General features: G+C 40.8%; 1 protein-coding gene across 1 annotated transcript in view; it reads left to right on the plus strand.

Moving 5' to 3' along the window:
• Positions 1-8,072: 8,072 nt before the first annotated feature.
• LOC115758874 (roundabout homolog 1) overlaps positions 8,073-20,795 on the plus strand; it is a 55,051-nt gene continuing 42,328 nt past the window's right edge. The window contains exon 1 of the mRNA XM_030699669.1: positions 8,073-8,744. Coding sequence (XP_030555529.1) covers positions 8,399-8,744 — 346 coding nt within the window. The 5' untranslated portion in view covers positions 8,073-8,398. The remainder of the gene's footprint in view (positions 8,745-20,795) is intronic.

The raw sequence follows: 20,795 nt of genomic DNA on the forward strand, positions 1-20,795 counted from the left end.
TGTAGTCGAAATTCATGTCCAAATCTTACCCCAAGATTCGTATATACCCATGGGTCAAAATTTACCACATGGGTCAAAATTTACCACCCCCATATCTCGGCCAAATCTCATCCGATTTTCACGAAGTTGGTCTTTATCTTCATGGTTTTCCTTCTAGATTAATTTGGCATTCAAATCTGAACACCAATTTTTTAGTCGAAATTCATGTCCAAATCTTACCCCATACATACTTATACAAGATTCGTATATACCCATGGGTCAAAATTTACCACATGGGTCAAAATTTACCACGCTCATATCTCGGCTAAATCTCATCCGATTTTCACGAAGTTGGTCTTTATCTTCATGGTTTTTCTTCTAGATTAATTTGGCATTCAAATCTGAACACCGAAATTTTAGTCGAGATTCATGTCCAAATCTTACCCCAAGATTCGTATATACCCATGGGTCAAAATTTACCACATGGGTCAAAATTTACCACGCCCATATCTCGGCCAAATCTCATCCGATTTTCACGAAGTTGGTCTTTATCTTCATGGGTTTTCTTTTAGATTAATCTGGCATTCAAATCTGAACACCGATTTTTTAGTCGAAATTCATGTCCAAATCTTACCCCAAGATTCGTATATAGACATGGGTCAAAATTTTCCACCCCCATATCTCGGCCAAATCTCATCCGATTTTCACGAAGTTGGTCTTTATCTTCATGGTTTTCCCTCTAGATTAATCTGGCATTCAAATCTGAACACCGAAATTTTAGTCGAAATTCATGTCCAAATCTTACCCCAAGATTCGTATATAGACATGGGTCCAAATTTACCACCCCCATATCTCGGCCAAATCTCATCCGATTTTCACGAAGTTGGTCTTTATCTTCATGGTTTTTCTTCTAGATTAATCTGGCATTCAAATCTGAACACCGATTTTTTAGTCGAAATTCATGTCCAAATCTTACCCCAAGATTCGTATATACCCATGGGTCAAAATTTACCACATGGGTCAAAATTTACCACGCTCATATCTCGGCTAAATCTCATCCGATTTTCACGAAGTTGGTCTTTATCTTCATGGTTTTTCTTCTAGATTAATTTGGCATTCAAATCTGAACACCGAAATTTTAGTCGAGATTCATGTCCAAATCTTACCCCAAGATTCGTATATACCCATGGGTCAAAATTTACCACATGGGTCAAAATTTACCACGCCCATATCTCGGCCAAATCTCATCCGATTTTCACGAAGTTGGTCTTTATCTTCATGGGTTTTCTTTTAGATTAATCTGGCATTCAAATCTGAACACCGATTTTTTAGTCGAAATTCATGTCCAAATCTTACCCCAAGATTCGTATATAGACATGGGTCAAAATTTTCCACCCCCATATCTCGGCCAAATCTCATCCGATTTTCACGAAGTTGGTCTTTATCTTCATGGTTTTCCCTCTAGATTAATCTGGCATTCAAATCTGAACACCGAAATTTTAGTCGAAATTCATGTCCAAATCTTACCCCAAGATTCGTATATAGACATGGGTCCAAATTTACCACCCCCATATCTCGGCCAAATCTCATCCGATTTTCACGAAGTTGGTCTTTATCTTCATGGTTTTTCTTCTAGATTAATCTGGCATTCAAATCTGAACACCGATTTTTTAGTCGAAATTCATGTCCAAATCTTACCCCAAGATTCGTATATACCCATGGGTCAAAATTTACCACATGGGTCAAAATTTACCACGCTCATATCTCGGCCAAATCTCATCCGATTTTCACGAAGTTGGTCTTTATCTTCATGTTTTTTCTTCTAGATTAATTTGGCATTCAAATCTGAACACCGAAATTTTAGTCGAAATTCATGTCCAAATCTTACCCCAAGATTCGTATATACCCATGGGTCAAAATTTACCACCCCCATATCTCGGCCAAATCTCATCCGATTTTCACGAAGTTGGTCTTTATCTTCATGGTTTTCCTTCTAGATTAATTTGGCATTCAAATCTGAACACCAATTTTTTAGTCGAAATTCATGTCCAAATCTTACCCCAAGATTCGTATATACCCATGGGTCAAAATTTACCACATGGGTCAAAATTTACCACCCCCATATCTCGGCCAAATCTCATCCGATTTTCACGAAGTTGGTCTTTATCTTCATGGTTTTCCCTCTAGATTAATCTGGCATTCAAATCTGAACACCGAAATTTTAGTCGAAATTCATGTCCAAATCTTACCCCAAGATTCGTATATAGACATGGGTCCAAATTTACCACCCCCATATCTCGGTCAATTCTCATCCGATTTTCACGAAGTTGGGCTTTATCTTCATGGGTTTCCCTCTAGATTAATCTGGCATTCAAATCTGAACACCGATTTTTAAGTCGAAATTCATGTCCAAATCTTACCCCACGATTCGTATATACCCATGGGTCAAAATTTACCACGCCCATATCTCGGCCAAATCTCATCCGATTTTCACGAAGTTTGGCTTTTTCTTCATGGGTTTCCCTCTAGATTAATTTGGCATTCAAATCTGAACACCGATTTTTTAGTCGAAATTCATGTCCCAATCTTACCCCAAGATTCGTATATACCCATGGGTCAAAATTTACCACATGGGTCAAAATTTACCACCCACATATCTCGGTCAATTCTCATCCGATTTTCACGAAGTTGGGCTTTATTTTCATGGGTTTCCCTCTAGATTAATCTGGCATTCAAATCTGAACACCGACATTTTAGTCGAAATTCATGTCCAAATCTTACCCCAAGATTCGTATATACCCATGGGTCAAAATTTACCACATGGGTCAAAATTTACCACGCCCATATCTCGGCCAAATCTCATCCGATTTTCACGAAGTTGGTCTTTATCTTCATGGTTTTTCTTCTAGATTAATCTGGCATTCAAATCTGAACACCGATTTTTTAGTCGAAATTCATGTCCAAATCTTACCCCAAGATTCGTATATACCCATGGGTCAAAATTTACCACATGGGTCAAGATTTACCACCCACATATCTCGGTCAATTCTCATCCGATGTTCACGAAGTTTATCTGTTTCTTCATGGTTTTCCCTCTAGATTAATTTGGCGTTCAAATCTGAACACCGATTTTTAGTCGAAATTCATGTCCAAATCTTACCCCAAGATTCGTATATAGACATGGGTCAAAATTTACCACCCACATATCTCGGCCAAATCTCATCCGATTTTCACGAAGTTGGTCTTTATCTTCATGGTTTTTCTTCTAGATTAATCTGGCATTCAAATCTGAACACCGATTTTTTAGTCGAAATTCATGTCCAAATCTTACCCCAATATTCGTATATAGACATGGGTCAAAATTTACACCTGGGTCAAAATTTACCACCCCCATATCTCGGTCAAATCTCATCCGATTTTCACGAAGTTGGGCTTTATCTTCATGGATTTCCCCCTAGATTAATCTGGCATTCAAATCTGAACACCGATTTTTAGTCGAAATTCATGTCCAAATCTTACCCCAAGATTCGTATATAGACATGGGTCAACATTTACCACGCCCATATCTCGGTCAAATCTCATCCGATTTTCACAAAGTTGGGCTTGATCTTCATGGTTTTCCCTCTAGATTAATCTGGCATTCAAATCTGAAGACCAATTTTTTAGTTGAAATGCATGTCCAAATCTTACCCCAAGATTCGTATATAGACATGGGTGAAAATTTACCACCCCCATATCTCGGCCAAATCTCATCCGATTTTCACGAAGTTTGGCGTGTTCTTCATGGTTTTCCCTCTAGATTAATCTGACGTTCTCAAGCTCCAGGTAAAAGTATATCAACATATGGCAACATATTGATATCTAGTCCAATTTTTACTCCAATTTTATGTGCACTTCTCAATTTTATGCCCTCTTCATATGCCTTTTTCCATCAACAATCATTATATATTATTAATGTTTATAATGTATTAATATCAATTCGCCAAACATATATACATGTTTCTTTTTCATAATCAATTTTAAACTCGATTATCCGCCTTCCCCTTTTTATATATTTTTCTTTATCTCTGTATTTGTTTCTTTACCGATATGTATATACGACGTCCATCTATATGCAACTTTCATTTTGAACCTGACTTGTATTAATGAATTCTGTTTCGCATGCTATTTTCTTTTCTTTCCTTTTCTCTCTTTTGTGCATTCCGCTTTATGCTGCATTCTTAAACGTTTTACTGACTACTTTTCACCAGCTAAATGTACAAATCTTTTGAAATACATTTTACATACATGTAAATCGACTCATTCCTTTTTATCCTATCAAAATATTTATTAAATTAATAAAAAGGAAAAATGTCAAACTCTTTTTTCTTTACTTTAATTTATGTTCACGCACATTTGAATATATTTGTTAGTTGTAACATTTGTGAGTTCTTTGATTGAATTATGTTCTACAATTGCCTCTTGTTACTACGACAACTAACCAGCCCTTGTCTTACTCAATCAAAACACGATTCGTTTTGTGGGGTTTATAATTTAAACATAATTCATTATCAAACGCACACACACACACACATAGAGAGAGAGAGAGAGACGCACCAGACACCAAATTTTAATTATAACCATCAGTCATGTTGGCCAACTAGAAGGGGTTGCCTGCCATAGAGAAGACAAGACAAGACGTGGTGGAAGCAAACACTCCTGTACATAAATTTCACACTCAACTCATTTCCTGCTCATTATCATATCCCTATGCACATTATACAATCTGTAGAGTTAGATGAGCATGCGCTATACGCACAACCAGACACATACACACAGACGATGCAGACGGACGTAATCTTCACCTGGACTCAAAAACATGCAACATGCCACAGAGGCACACAACAAGCCCGAACCCCAAACCCAAACCCAAGCCCAGACCCAGTCTCAGTTCCCATCTTCCAGTTCCTCATATGTGCTGCCTGCTTGGGCTGTCCAAGAAACCCACTCAATTTGGGTTTGGCTTGGGCTTTGCTTTTTGTTTCGGGCCTTGCGAGTGGGCGGCCAGCGGCGGCGCGTCTTCGAGTCGCCTCGACCCGCGCTGCCTCGCGTCCCGCGGATGCGAGAGATTTGTGGCGGAGGCGCAGGTTCAGCTTTGCGGGCGTCCCCAGGAGATCTCTGCGGGCAATCAGGCTGTCACAGCCGCTAATTTCAATTATCTTGAGTGTATGCGTACGAGTAATTTGTTGACTTTTGAAAGCCGCAGCCAAAATGTGCGCAAATTTAACCAAACGCAAACAACCCCCTGGCCCCCTTTAACTTATGTGAAGGCAAACTATATAATAAATAAATAAATGCGGAAACACTTCTCGCGGCTGGGAGAGGGGAGACTCTTCAGACGGTTTTTTGTGGCGGCAAAGCAGATTCTGGGAGTCCGATTAAGAAATTGACAAGGGAAAGGGTTTTTATTTCTTGTAGAAACTCGGATACTCTTGCGAAAGATAAAGGCATACAAACAGCATGGCATAGTTTATATACCCTACCAACACATATTTAAGCAGACGACCACCCGCAGCTGCCATAAACGCCTTTTTAGTGCTTTTGATTGGCAAATTAGCGAAGGTCATAAATTAATTGTGAAAGTAAAAGTTATGCTAAACGCTGATGCACTCAAACATAACACTCAAAATGAAATACGAGTACTAGCATAAATACAACTAGAGTAAAGAGTGAACTTTGGCTGGCAATCAAAATGTCATTTCATTTCGTGGGTAAAGTAAGCTAAGCAAATCCGCAATTGAGACGCAACTTACATGTCATTAACATGGGCTTAGGCCCAGCAGACAGCAGAGCGACAAAGAGGGTGGAGAGAGAGAGAGAGAGAGAGAGGGAGGGAGGAAGAGACAGTCACTCAACCAACAATGACAAGCTACGACTAAGACAAACATTTAAATGGTTCAAAGCGACAATCCGAGCCCTAAGCCATGACAATATTTTGCCAAAAGGTAGCAAGGCATGCAATGTTGCCAAATTTCAGACATTGTATGAAGTGTGACAACAGCGCTACAAATGACGAGTTTCAAAGTGGGTGTTAATCGGGTCTTAAGCCATGTCAATGTTTTGCTGAAGTTAGACAAGTATGGCAACAGCGCCACAGCCTTATGCTGCAGAGTATTATGGTAAAGCTAGAGTCTGAGCGGGTCTTAATATAACATTTTGTTGAAGGGAATCAACAAATGTAACTTTGCCAAAATTTTGTGTAAAACAGGGTGAAATTTTGGCGATAGCGTAACATTGCAGCATTGCCAAGCTTCTTTAATGATTACGCAGCGAAGTTTGGCAACATCACAACAATGACAATATTTTAATTAGTTGTACATATTTTGATCAAATCAAGCGACATTGTCAGTTTTTAGTGCTTAAGAAGTTCGGCAACAGTGTTTAGAAATGCGTGCTGCCAGAGTCAACGTAAATTGGCCAATTATCGGCATTTGAAATATGGTTTACCTGAACGCATGCATTTAGTGCTCTCTACCTGCCTTCTTGGCACGGCTGGGTACGTGCATTGTACGCACTGTGACCTTTTCGGGAAGACAATGCACATTGTTGAGCAGCGGAATATGCCGACCTGGTACCAACACCTGCCCGGCGAGCCCGGCAACACGGACTACCCGACTGCTTGGCCTGGACTTGAATGCACGCACAATTTTCTATAAAAAGATACACACCTTTATTTTACACTTGGTTAATGTATCTGTATCTGAGCTGCATTAAAGAACCGAATTCACACTCCAGGAAAAAATCTACCTGCGAGCGTGAAAGAGAGACAGATGAAGGGAGGGAGCAAGAGGGGCTATTGATTATTTAACAAACGTTGGGAAATTAGGCAGCGATTTATAAAAAGCCTCGTTTTTATTTTATTTGTTTTTTTTTTTTTTTTTTTTGGGATATGCACTTTGATAAATTAATACAATATCTATGGCCATTCAATTGATTTTCGAAATTCATTAGCGGCTTCTAACGGCCGCCGAGGCGTCGTCTACGACGATATGGTTATGACCCCAAATGTTTCTATATCTATGTGATTCGAATTCTGTGGCCCTTGCTGCTTTTGGCTTGTTGTGAAATGCGTCCAAAGTTTGTCTGGAGTTTATTGCAGTTTGGAAAATGGATGAGCTAACAGCTGGAGAGCGAGTGCGGCACTCGTTCAGATTAGATAGTAAATGGTCAGCGCATTAAGAACTCGGGGGACTTTAGATTTGAATAGAACACTCGAAATGCGCGAACAACACAACTGGGAAGAAACTAACAAAAGAATTGTTAGAGCCAAAACAACATTTTTATATGTCAAAAGTTTTAAGTAGGTACAATCAACACCTTAATGAGTTGAGATATCGAAACTAAAAAGCGTTAAGTCAAGAAAAATAAATATAAATTAAGTTAAATTTAATTGTAGCGAAATTCAATTTCCAAAATAGAAATCAAAGAATTTCTGCCGAATTTTGCTTTATAACCGTGAATGTTCAAAAATAAATTAGCAAGTTAATTATTAAAAATTATTAGAGCATGTTTCATTATGTTTACTTTTATGAGGGTCATAAAAAATAATGATATTAATGACAAAGGCAGGCATACATAAATAAATAAAATGCGTTTTATGTGGACTGGCCCGGCCATAATAAACACATTAAAATCAACACGAAAATAGTTTTATTCAAATATTTTAAATAAATCACAATCACACGCACTCAATAACTCAGGCTGTCTTAGCAACATTATTTTGCAACAGGAAATGTTGCTCAACATTTACAGCTGCAAGCAGAAACAGGCGCAAATGAAACAGGCCAAAGGTAAGCAAAGCGACTGTTAAGTCGAACATTTGGCATCCACAGCATGCAACAAGTTTAACAGCGCACATACGCATTGGTTAGAAGAGCACGCACACAGCGTGCTAACAGTGCCATTTCGAGCAGCAGCGCACACTGTGACGCGCGTGTGGAACGCGTGTGGACCGTGCGCTGCTAGCTTAACAGGGCAAGCCGCGAACATGTTGCTGGGGCGCATTCAATTTGCTGCTGGTACTCGGTCGCTTCGGTTGTGCGAGCGGTTCGTGCGTTGCGTTTCGTTTACGTTTCGTTTCGGGGAATTCGCATGTTAAGCGGAAAAATATCGTTGTCGGTTGGTCGGGCGCCAGTTTCGTGCGTAACGACGTCGCAACGTCATTGGCTGCACGCGGCTTCCGGTTTCCGGTCTTGTTAGCGCCATGGCATAGGATTCAAAACACGACCCAGAGTGTGCCAAAAATTTCAAGTGAAACATAAGTGATTTAGCAAGAGTGAAAACAAAAAGCTGTTCAGGTGACGCGTTGCCAAAAATTGTTGGCTCCAATTAAAAACGAGCGAGCGCAAGAATACAAAAAACAAAAAAAAAACTTGACAAAATGCATTTATGTGAAATGCGTGCCACGCCGCATTTAGCTAACGAATTTAAAATCAAAATTAAAAATAAAATTCAAAATAACAACGACGTCGACGAGATCAAACGACGACACAAAAACCAAAACCAAACCCAAGACAAAAACAGAAACAATCAAAATGTCGCCGCTGCGTCGCCTTTGCTAAAATTAGAGAAAACCGACGACCCAAAGATGCGTCAGCCAGTTGGAAAGAAGACGCCGCAGTTGCCACTGCTGCAGCTGACAATGCAACTGCAACTGCAACTGCTGCTGCAAATGCTGCTGCTTCTGGCTGGATTAAATGGATTAACACAAGTTGCCGCACTCAAGGGTAAGTGTCAGCTGCAGCCATTATGCATATTGCATATTGCCACATTCAACAGAATTTTGAAGGGCAAACTGGGACCTGGGGCAGCCTCCTCCATTTCCTCCTCCTCCACCTTCACTTCCGGCTGGCTCTAATGGCCGTACAAATCCTTTGTGGAAATGCAGCTCACCTCAGCTCGCCCTCTCGTTGTCTCTAAATATTTATTAGCATCATTTGTTTCCATTCTCGTTGCCACATTTGGTGTCTCGTTTTTGGCCAGTTGCAGCAACGGGAAATTAAGGCAGCGCGGTTTTATTTATGCGGCGCGTTCGCTAATGGATTTTAATGCCGCTTTATAGACACGACATCAGAGACATAATTCAAAAATTTATCTACTTTTTCGTTTGTACTCAATTCTCGAATCATTTGGCTGTGCAGACTTCAAACTAGATAAGTTCACATAGATAATTCGCCTTACTCATTTGACAAAGCTTTTCAGTTAAGGCAGATAGTTTTCTTTATAACAGACGTCCGTGCTATGATATCATGCTTTTCCCAGAAGCCTGGCCAACATATTCAGACACTTTTTTCGTGTTTATAAAGCTGTTCCACATTTTATTTATATTTTTTCTCGGTAGGCAATTAAATTGTCCCACAATCGGCGCACAAAATAATCATGAAACTGATTGCGTTGCCTTAGATACCATTTTCTTGGTCAATTACATCAAAAGCCAAACAAATATCGGCGCATACTTAGTAAAAATAAAGAAAGAATGAAAAAAAAAAAAAACGAAAACTAACAAAATACCAAATGGAAACAGTTTTGAGGCCTTTGTGTGGTTTTTGCGGTTAGTTTTTGATATTTTGAGATTTCAAAATGCACAATCACAGGCGCATATATAACCATATATGTATATACACACACATATATAGACTTAGTCTGGCAGTCGATTATTGGACTAGACTTTGCGTCATTTGTTGCGGTTGTCTTGAAAGGAAAATGTGCAACCTCACATGTGCTTTGTGTTTAGCTGAAAGCCATGGAAAACAGTCGCGCACAAAATATGAGAGAAAACAAACCCAATAGCTTTTTTAGAAAACTCTGCGTAAGTGATAGTTAAATTTTATGTGAACAAATGTTTCTTGAGCAAGAAAAAAAGCAATGTGTAATAAATCGAAAAATAAATTGTGGAATTAACAAATTTCTATTCGATGTAGACATTGCAAATTTGTCATTGTTTCAAATTTAGTTTCATCCCTACTTAAAATAAGAGTTGAGCTTTGTTTCAAACTGAGAATTTGAAAATGGCTTAGAAAAGAATAATAAATAATATCAAAATGAAATGAAATATATATAAATAGATATTCTCTTCATTTCTATTCTATATACTAATATGCAAAAAAATAAAATGTACCCAAAAAATATATGAAAAATATTGCAAATTTTCCTTTTATTCAAAACTAATTATTTCCCTTAATTTAAAAATAAATAAATAATAAAAAGTAAGGCCTTTCTTTGCGAAAGCATGCAACATAATTGAATTATTGATTAAACAAAATTTGTCCGCTTTAAGGAGAGTCCACTGTGGGGGAACTCCTCGAATTTGTTATATCTATTAGTCTGTCTGATCTCTGCTTACTTTGATCAGCATTTCCTGCAACTTTTGCCCATTTTGCTTGACTTTTATCAGCATATCAACCTCTGCTGTTGCCTGTAGCGAGCATTCTAAATTCCCCCCTTCCCCCTTGCCCCCTTGGGACGAGTCTCTTTCGCGTTTAAAGCTTGCAGCGTTAAATTGGCGCAAGTGTCGGACATTAAGTGAGATAATGCCAGACGCACACTTGGTCACCCTTAACCCGATCAGAATCGGGCATACGGGAAAACGCCTATAAGGCATTAGCACAAATACTGAAATGTGTAATCTAATGCTTATTAAACGCTTTTTAATGCAACAAGCGGCAACTGCACGCAACGATTGACCGTCGCGGGGCGGGCATGGGGGCAATACCGATGTCGAATGACGACTGCCGTATACATATATATGTATATATAACGATTGTGCGTCACGTGAAAACATTTAACACGCAACAACAACAACAACAACAGGAGCTGAGGAGGCAAGCGCTGAGGCTGCCACACCGATGAGCTGTGTGGCCATGTGGCAAGTGTTGCACGCGACGAAGCCGTCGCACGTTGATAATAAATTGTATAAAATTATCTCGCACGGCACACGGCAGTCACAGCTATAAGTGTAGAGGGCGAGGAGGGAAGGGAATGGGGCAGGGATGGTGCGTCCAATTGGGTGGTGGGTCAATCGCTGGCTGCTTGTGCCGCAGCGTGCAACACTTTCAGACCCAAGGAAAATCCGAACGGGTCATAAAAATTATCTGCTGCTAAACGCCCTCAACATGTTGCCAAGGGTTGACACACAGCGAGAAAGCGGGAGAGAGAGAGAGAGAGAGAGAGAGAAACAAATGAGCAGCTAGAGCTGCGACAACTCTGGCCAAATGCTTGTAATGTTACTCTGGGGAGCGTTTTTCCGGCTAGCCTGCACTTTTCACAAGAATCTCAACGCTACAAAACGCAGCTAGTCAAAAGTAGAGGAGGAGTGAGAGAGGAGAGAGAGAGAGGAAGGCGGGCAGCAACTGGCGTGCAGTTTGTCTCGAGGGAATTTCATGAGCAATTTTTTTTATTGCCTAGTTTAGATTTTGGCTCAAAAGTGAGAGAGAGCGAGAGGTGGAGAGGGGGGCGAAAAAAAAAGTGTTACAATTGCTGCGGCTCAATTTTTCGAACGTTGCCCGTTGGCTCTATTGTAATTTGCAAAGTGGCGACTGTTCAAGTTTGTTGTAGGACAGTGTAGCGCGGGGCCGAGGCAACTCATGTGCATTATGCGAAATTGGGCTAAGCAGCAGCTCGGCTCGGCTTGCCAGTTTTGTGGGTCGCACTTTGAACTGGCCAGGGGTGCAACGCGGCGAAGGGGGCGAAGTAGCGGGGAGGTGCACCCTTTGGGACATGTAAATGAAGTCAAGTGCTGCCGCAACATGTTATTTTAACAATCACATGATTGGCCAACTGAACTGTTATGGGCCGCCGCTCAGTTGCCTGAGAAAAGAGGGAAGCTATTTAATTTGGTTGCATACGAAATTCAAATTAAAAAAAGTTCCTTCAGACCTAATTCACGTTGGTTGTCTATGAGATCTGTGTACTCATTGCAGCTTGAAGCCTGAAAGTAGTTATGTGGCTTTTACATTGCAGCAGTAGGCATATTTATCTTAAAACTTCTACATTTACTCTGTAGTATTCGTAGTATCGAGCTATTCGAACTATTCTAAGTAGGTTCTTATGCATGATGTCTTGTGAGTGATATCCCTGAACGTTTGCTTACTAAATTTTGAAGCTGTTGCAGTTTCTTTGTGCTTTGGTTTTTTGTTAATTCTCAAAAGTTTTAGCAATAACTATATACGAATCTTCTTAAAATGTTCTGTCTATTCGAACTGGATATATCCTTAAACATATCTCTCTTAAACTTGGTACCTCGGTCTTTCATTCTGTCTACATCTGTTCGCCAGTATTCGTAGTATCGACTTTTACCAGCTATTCAAACAAAGTTCTCAACAAAGATATTCTATGTAATTTTCGTTTTTAATTCTTACAAACATTCTTATCGATTTCCGCTATAACATATGTTTTCCTGAATATATTTTTAACTGTTGCAGTTTCTATTTGTAAATTGGCAAATGTCCGTATTTACCACATTTATCATTTCATAATAGGCTCCCCTTACCATTTGCTAACTATTCGAACTGAGCTCTCCTTGAATATAACTCACTGAATTTTGTTATCTAATCTCTTAATTGCATATGTTGTCTTCTACAACTTCAAGCAACAGGATTGTATCAATATAAAGTGGTATAGCTGCCCCCATATCTCTTTCTATCCGCCCGAACTAGTCAACTCTCAGAGCTATGTGGCTGAAACTTGGTATCTAACTAACTAAACTAACCTCTGCTGCAAAAGTTATGCTGGGTAAATTGGAATATGCATAAGTTAAATAAAGAATACTATTTATTGGGTTTCTTTTCTATCCATCTCCACCATTCTCACCTGCTCTAAATAGATCTTTTTATTAGCATATCAAATTAATTTTTATCACAAGTCAAATGTTATTTATTTCTCAAGCTAGTGTATTTGCGTCTTCGTTGTGCGTGAATTAATTGATATTTTTTTTCTACTCTTTTTATTTTTAATTAAGCGCTTGCATTTTTTGTGTCTACTCAGCTGAGTTATTTGATCTGCCAGGGGTATTTTCCAGCTAAATAATAATTAATTATGAAAAACCAACTAGCGAACAGGCCGAGTCTCAATTTAAGCTCCCAACCGCTCAGCCTCCCCTCCCCTCGACCTCCCCCTCTACCCCCTTACCAGCAAGTCGCACGGTCCCTCAGCTTAGACAAGCGCCAAGTTTTGCCTACACAAATACGCAAGAGTTTTGCTTCCTGGACATGGACGTAATTCTGGACATAAACTTGGCGAGTCTTGCAAGCAACTTGCCACAATTTGTGTGTGTTGTGTGTGTGTGTGTGTGTGTGTGTGTGGCAAATGCAACGAGTCGCCTTTTGTAGTTGTTGCTTTACATAGCCGTGGGTTTTTTTCATGTCTTTTTACTCTTCTATTTTTGCCTGAGCTGCGCGATATTAAAAATAAGCAAGAAAAAAAATTAAGCCTGGCAGCCGCGTTAAATGCAAACTTGCAGCCGTTATTTTGGCCGTTTTTTCGTAATTTTTTCGGTTGCCCAAATGTTGCAGTTGTTGCTTGCCACATTTTTGCATGCAAAGCGAATGCCTGGAAAATGGGTTTTCATATATTTTTCTTTTTTTTCGCTTTTGCTTTTGAGTAGAAGGCGTTGCTCGTACTTCAAAAGCTCGAAGCGTTTTGCGAGCTGCTTGCAAAAAAGTTGAAAGGTGATGAGGCAGCCAGATTCCAGCTCCAGCTGGGCTATAATCAAGGGATACTCTCTCTCGGCGAATGGCCAGAGCCTTGGCTAGATTTACGAGAAAGAGTAGTACGTATATTTGCTGTATATGTACATATTCGTATATACACTCCATATATAAAATTACACGTGTCTAAGGCTGAAAGGAGTATGCATGTTGCATGTTGCCTCTCTCAGTGGGCCATCTCCAGGGTGTTTCGCATGCGCAGCTGCAGTTCGTGGCGCACGGTCTCGGGCAGCAAGGCCCGTGCTATGGGGATTGTCTCCTCGGCCACCTGGCGATAGCATACATTCTGAACACCCCGTTGATCGAGAATGTTACGGATTATAGTCCGTATGCTGTTGCGCCAGCCGCAATAGTGCAGACTTTGCTGCAACATATCCTTCAAGTCGCTGCTATCCTTTTCGTTGGGTTTACCTTGGTTTGGTTTATGTGGTTTGTTTTTGTGTCTCGAGTCTCTTTTTTCGTTGCTTGCCATTGTTGCCAGAAAGTCTATCTCAACTTTTTTACTGACGGTTCCGCTTCTGTATGAATATATATAGCTGTACAGAGCTCCTACAATCTGAGCTCGATTGATATTTTTCAAGTGCCTACTTTAATTTTATTTTTAACAGCTTTTAAGCAGTAAAAGTTATGCTCGTTTTTTATTTGTTTTGTTGTCATCTATGTGCATACTAAATTTCAGCATTATAACTCAAATATTTCCCGAGCTATGATCCTTAAACACTTCTAAGTCTCTCTATATAAAACTATTTGTCCTGACTAAAAATGTGTTCTATTCTTAAGTATCTTTTTCTTAAATTTAGTATTGATTATTAGAAAAAATAATAGTTATATTCTCAGTGATATGCTTTTCTATTAAATGTTTAACTGTACTCTATATATATATATTTTTTTTTTTTTAATCCTAGCCCAATTTGCTTAATAGGCTTCCATGTTAATAGACTTCTCTGTTCTAAGTAAATAATTATATATTTTTTATTTGATTATAATATTGTTAAATATTTGTATGTATTACAATATTTATAAATATTTGTATATTTTATAATATTTATATATAAATTAGATTAGTTTGAGATATTTTCTTGAATCTGTTAATTCGCATAGCCTTAGCATAAATTCCTATTAGCAAGAGCTAATTTAGCTGGCGCAACAAACTATATTCATGGCTGGCTGGCAGCTTGATTTGCGGCATTCGAGTAGGTTTGTGCAAGTTTTCCATTTGACAAGGATACCGCTCTGGAGCAGCAGACCAAACGTTGCACCGAGATTTGCATATTTGCACTTGATGAAGCTGAAATTTCGAGTTTGCAGTTTGCAGTTTTCAGTTTGGGAGTTGGCAGCTGCCGCCAGCGTTTGCCGGTTGCAAGTTGCAAGCTGAGATTTGGATATGCGCTGCCTACGCGCAGCAGCGGCAAAAAATTGTTTAACAAAAAGCAGAAAAAAAAATTCAGCACAGAATTGCCTTGAGTCATCGTTTGTGTCCACGTTGAGCGCGCAACGTGCCACAGCGTCGCCAACGTTGGCGTTGAAGCACGTCGCCAACAACAACAACAACAACAACAACAACAACAACAACAACAACGAGAACAGCGAGTCGAATGATAAAAAAAAAGTTAATAATTTGCTAACAAGCCGATCGACGGCGCCGCCGCCGCCATCGCAGTCTGCAATTATGACAAGTTGACAAACGGCTTAATCCTAATCTCTTTTTCCCAAGACTCAGACTCAGGCGGGGCATAAACTGTTTGATTTTGTGGCCAAAATGAAAAGATGCCACAAGATGTGCGGCTCGCTCGAGCCTGGCATTTAAATCAATAAAGTAAAAAAATGCTGTTCGACGTTTATCGCATTTGTGATATCTAATACCAATGACTGAGAGCTGTGCCAGCGTTTGGGCCGCCCAAAACTTTAAGCCGGCCCGCCCGCCCCCTGCCCGCTCATTGAGCCCCTACGGCATGGCTGGCATCTTCCGCCTCGCCGAGTGCGACACATGCAAATTGGCCATGTTGCTAAACAAGTTTGCCGCCTGGCTCTCGGCGCTGCTTTCTTGTAGTCACCTGCGTAAGCGACAACGACAACAACGACAAACATCAACGGGGCAGGCAGCGCTGCAACGTGAGGCAGCAACATGCAAAATTGGACTGCGCTGCGTGCAAATAAGGCTAAAACGGCAACAACTACAACAAGTACCCTGACAACAGCAACAACAACAACAAGTACCCTGACAACAGCAACAACAACAACAACTATGTATAAACAGACGCTGGCTGCCACGCAGACAATCAGCCATAAATCTAAATGACTGTCAACCCGTGCAACAACAGCAACAGCCTACAATGGCCACTCTTTGGCAACATGTTGCCCACAGTCTCTGACTCGGACTCGGACGCGGACTCGGACTCGGACTTCGACTCATTTGCCGCCGCCTGATAAGACACTGAAATATGTTAAGAACTCTTGCGTTCGATATTGATATTGCGTTGCCATCGCATTTACCATAAACATTAAAAAACTTTACTTATTGCATACGAAATTTGTTGTTGCCGCAGCTACTCATGGGTAGCTCCATAAGAAATAGCTAACTTATTCTAGCTGGCATTTTAATTCTGGCAAAGCTAATTGCTTTCAATAAATATGCGAAAGTGATCCAGGTACAAAGCTGAACATTTTCCTTAAATATATATAAATATTGTGAATATTTCAGATATTAAATTGTTCATTTATAAAATTTATTAAATAATTTTTATAAATAGTCTTAAATTAGATTTGGAAATTATGCGTTCGTACGTAAATACGAATATTTATTATATTTAATTATTCAGTTATTAAAAATATTTTACGCCCAAAATTCCAGTTTAAATTCGTAACCCTACATAAAATCGTACTTTCATACTCCCTACGCAAACGAGTAGCTCATTAAAAACGGGATCGAATATTTTCTACTCAATTTCTTTTCGATCGCAGCTATAAATACCGTAAAAGTTGATTTAATCAACTTGTTTTTGTTTTTTATTTTATAGCGCGTATCTGCTTTTGCCTTAGGGAAACTATTAAAACAACCCACGTGGCAGCATAAACTAAGAAGAAAACCCTGGTAGCTTTCAATTCAACTAGTTTTGTCATCGAATTCATTAGTTTTAGTTGCTTCGGAGATTGGCTCCTAAAGTCGCGTCATATAGCACTTTTTTTTTACGAAATGCCAAGTGCGAAGCGGGTTTTATACTTAATTTATTGCACTTTTGCGCTGTGTGGCAAATGGAGAGAGAAATGCGATAGGCCAATCACTTGAGAGTGCTGCGACACTTCGTTGGGGCACGAATAGGGGCAGGGGCAGCTCTCGAAGAGGCATGCATTTAAGATAAGGCGTCACTTGTCGCCGTCGCTTTGGCATTTCTTTTTTTTTTATTTTCCTCTTTTTTTTAGCATTATTTACATTTTAAGAGCCGAAGCGAACCGAGCTCCGACTTTGAGTGACAGCAGACGACGTTCCGCTTCTTTTGTTTTTGGAGTTTTATTTTTTACATTTTATTTCATAGCTAGGCTCGAATTACATTTGTTTGACGAGCTGTTGTTTACATTAGCGCATTTCTCTCTTTCTCCCTTGCGTTTCTTGTAAAATAAACATTGCAATCGAAATCAGAGCTGGAACTGGAACTGGAACTAGAACTGGGTTAGCCGGGTGTGGCTGTGGTAAATATTTGAATAGTCTGTGACGCACCTTGTGGGAAATTCTATTCGAGTTGGATGCATTTCGTGGGCCCATGCAAATGTCGGCATGTCTGTCAGATGATATTCTAGGAAATTTATCTTCTTTCTTTTTTTTTTTTGAATTTGTAAACGTTTTCTAGCCAAGTCACGCTGAGGCCTGGCATCATGTGGGCCGCTCAACACTGACTAATTGATTTAGCATGATTTTGTATAAATTGTCAGATCGATTATTCGATTATTCGTTTATGCGTTTTGCCTAATTAGGCATTCAGCCGGAGAGTCGCAAAGTTGTTACGTGCTGCGACTGCATAATTATGTGCAGAACGCGCTTGCTTAACGATCCTCGGCAAGGTTTTGCTTCATAAATTTTTAAGAACAAAATTAATTACAAACGCAGCTGCAATTTGTGCGTCTAATTAATCATGCGAGTGCGCAATACACCCAAGAATTTGCATGACGATCCTCGCGGCCAGCCAGTCCAGGACAGCTGAGTGATTCTCGGAGTCGGAGTCGGAGACGGAGACGGGCAACATGCTTGATGCTCAAGAGCTGCACAGATTGATGTGTAGCCATCGCGTGTTTAGCTAAAAGTCGCCGTCTCAATCTTCAGCTCGCATCTCCAGAGATCTTAACGCTCACACTCTTCACTCCCTCCCTGTCTCATACTCGCTCTCTATCTCTGACAATCGGGCAACCCAGCACGATCATTAATAAACCGCTGTGAGCTGTCAATAAAAATCAACGTTCAACGTCTCGACGTGGAGATTGCTCAGCCGAGCTGCGGACTGCAGTTTGTTGCTGTTGCTGTTGTTGCTGGATTGATTCACACTGCATTGCTGTGAGGATCAGAGTTGTTGATGATCAGTGATCAGTGATCGCTGATCGCAGATCCCTGACAAACTGACATTTGTTTGGCACTTGCTGCGATTTGGCTTATGGTTGACAATTGGCTGGCATTGATGGCTCAATTCAAATGTCGCTTAAATACGGGCACAACAGCAACTGTTGCTGCTGCTGATGCTGCTGCTGCTGCTGTTGTGGCTGCGTTGCGGGAGTATTGTAAATATTTACGCATCATAAACATTCCCAGGCTAGCAATGTAAACAAAAAAATGCAGAGTTCAAATCATAATTGCGCGACAACAGCGGCAATTGCTGCCTGTGTGTGCACGACACAAGAGCAATATCAACAGCAACAGAAGGCAGAACACAACAGCAACATGTCGCTTTATAAACAATATTCAATAATGCATAAATACGAGGCAGGAGAAGAGAAGAAAAAAGTGTGTAAGCAGCGTCTGCGGCAAGGTAAAGCCTTTGGTTAGTTGCGTCTTCTTCGCCCAACTGCCTGCAACATAAAATAATGATGATGAAAATGTTGCACATGCTGACGACGACGACGTCGACGACAACGACAACATAAACGTTGTTGAACAGCGCAGTGAGCGGCAGGAGTCAGTCGGGAGGCATTCACCAGGCAACGAGTCGAGCGTCCAGGCGGCTGACAATGATGAGGCATGATGACAGACCAACAAATCGAAGGGCAACGCGCTGACTGCGCCCATATCCAAAGATGCTCAATAGGTTGAGCAGGGGGGCAAGCTAAGGGGCGCGCATAGAAGGGGCACGCCTGCAGCCAAAGTTGCCACTGTTGTCGCTGGTTGTTGGTGGTGGCAATCGTCATCGTTACCGCAACAGTGGAATGTATTGTAAAGCATTCAGACAAAAGCGCAGCGCAGGCAACTCAACTAAGGGTAAACTCAACCATGATGTGAGCAATTTTTATAAATATTTTTTTGTAGTTCCCTTAAGGGGGTCTATCCGTGACATCTAGTCATGATATTGAAACAGAATAGTAATCTTCAAAGTATCTCATCACATTAGATAGCCTTTCCCAACACTGGCACGCTTCTAAGCCACTCAATTACATTAATATGTTAAGCGATATGGCAACGCTCGCATAGATAAACACAAAACACATTAGCTAAAAGTTTACTTTGTTGCTTGAATCAACTCGTAATTCCATCTAAATTCGCATAAAACTATTAAACCCATTTGTAAAGTCATCTGGCAACATTTCATGATTCACTTAGTTTTGCACACACGCACGCACACACAGTCACACATACACGCATAAACATGAGCAACAATAATTTTCCTGACCCTGCGAATCACTTTCCATGTGTCTGTCTGCCACGGCCCCTGCTCGCTGCTCTTCACAGGAAAAAAGAGCAACAAAAAGCGGAGTTTGCCGTCGGGCAGAAATTAATTTTTCATAATTTTTTTGCGCCCTTTTTTTTTGGTCGTTGTTGCAGGGTTGTTGTTGTTGCTGTTGCTGCTGTTGTTATCGCAACTTGTTTGCCCTGGCTTGTTTTACTCCCAGCACCCCTCGCACTTCGCCGTCTTTGGCATGCCACAGCTCTAGGCTGGCAACAATGTTTGCCATACGCCGAATCCTGTTGCCCATTTATTGTCAACGCCATTTGCCGCATCGCCTGGGTCAAGGTTGAGTCACAGGCGCGGGAGATGTCGAGGGGGCGGGTCGGAGCCCATTCATGGTCTTTATTAAAGTTGATTGTCAAATGCGCGACTCTTAAGTGATTTTTATAGCGCTTTAATTGGATCTAGGAATGAGCTGGCAGCCGCAACAGCGGCTGAGACTTTTGAAGCTGCCACAAAAGCAAAAAAAAACTTGGTCAAGATGTGGCAAGAGGCCAAAGGCATGCGGCTTAATTACTCACGGTAGCCAAAGCGCAGCAAAAAATAAAGATGAAGGGGGCCAAAAGCGTGGTATGGGGGGGGGGGGGGGGGGGGGGGCAATGGCTGTTGCCTTATCCTGGGGCGTGTCCCGAGGTGCGAGTGTGTGTATAATTCAGGGCCAAGTTAAAGTTGCAAACTGTTGACAGAATGACGTGACAACATGCAATGTAAATCGTGTGACACGACGTCGACGACGACGCAGCCAAAGGGGTTAATGTATAAATTAAATAAAGCCACGGTTCAGGTTCCAAGTCATATCTCTATTAGGAGAGGCAGCAGCAGCAGCAAAGGCAACAGCAACAGATACAGATACAACTTGGCGATAAATGTGTGAATGCCGCATAAATTGCCGACGCAGCGGGTAAGGCGACAGTTGAGACAGGGTGCGGTACGCGGCGACAGGGTGCACAGGGTCAGCATCCCGCTGCAGACACAGTATTGAAAACAATGGAAGAAAAAAACAACAGCCGAAAAGATAAATAAAACAATGCGTAGGGGTCAGCAGGAAGCAGAGATCCCAAGAAGAACTTGCATTAAGTTGGCTTAGCAAATTTTCACGCTTACCTGCATCCACACAATAACTTACCGTGTAGAGGGTGCGGATTAAAGG

Source organism: Drosophila novamexicana, unplaced genomic scaffold (assembly GCF_003285875.2).
Source record: "Drosophila novamexicana strain 15010-1031.04,08,12 unplaced genomic scaffold, DnovRS2.1 tig00000193-arrow-pilon, whole genome shotgun sequence".
NCBI lineage: Eukaryota > Metazoa > Arthropoda > Insecta > Diptera > Drosophilidae > Drosophila > Drosophila novamexicana.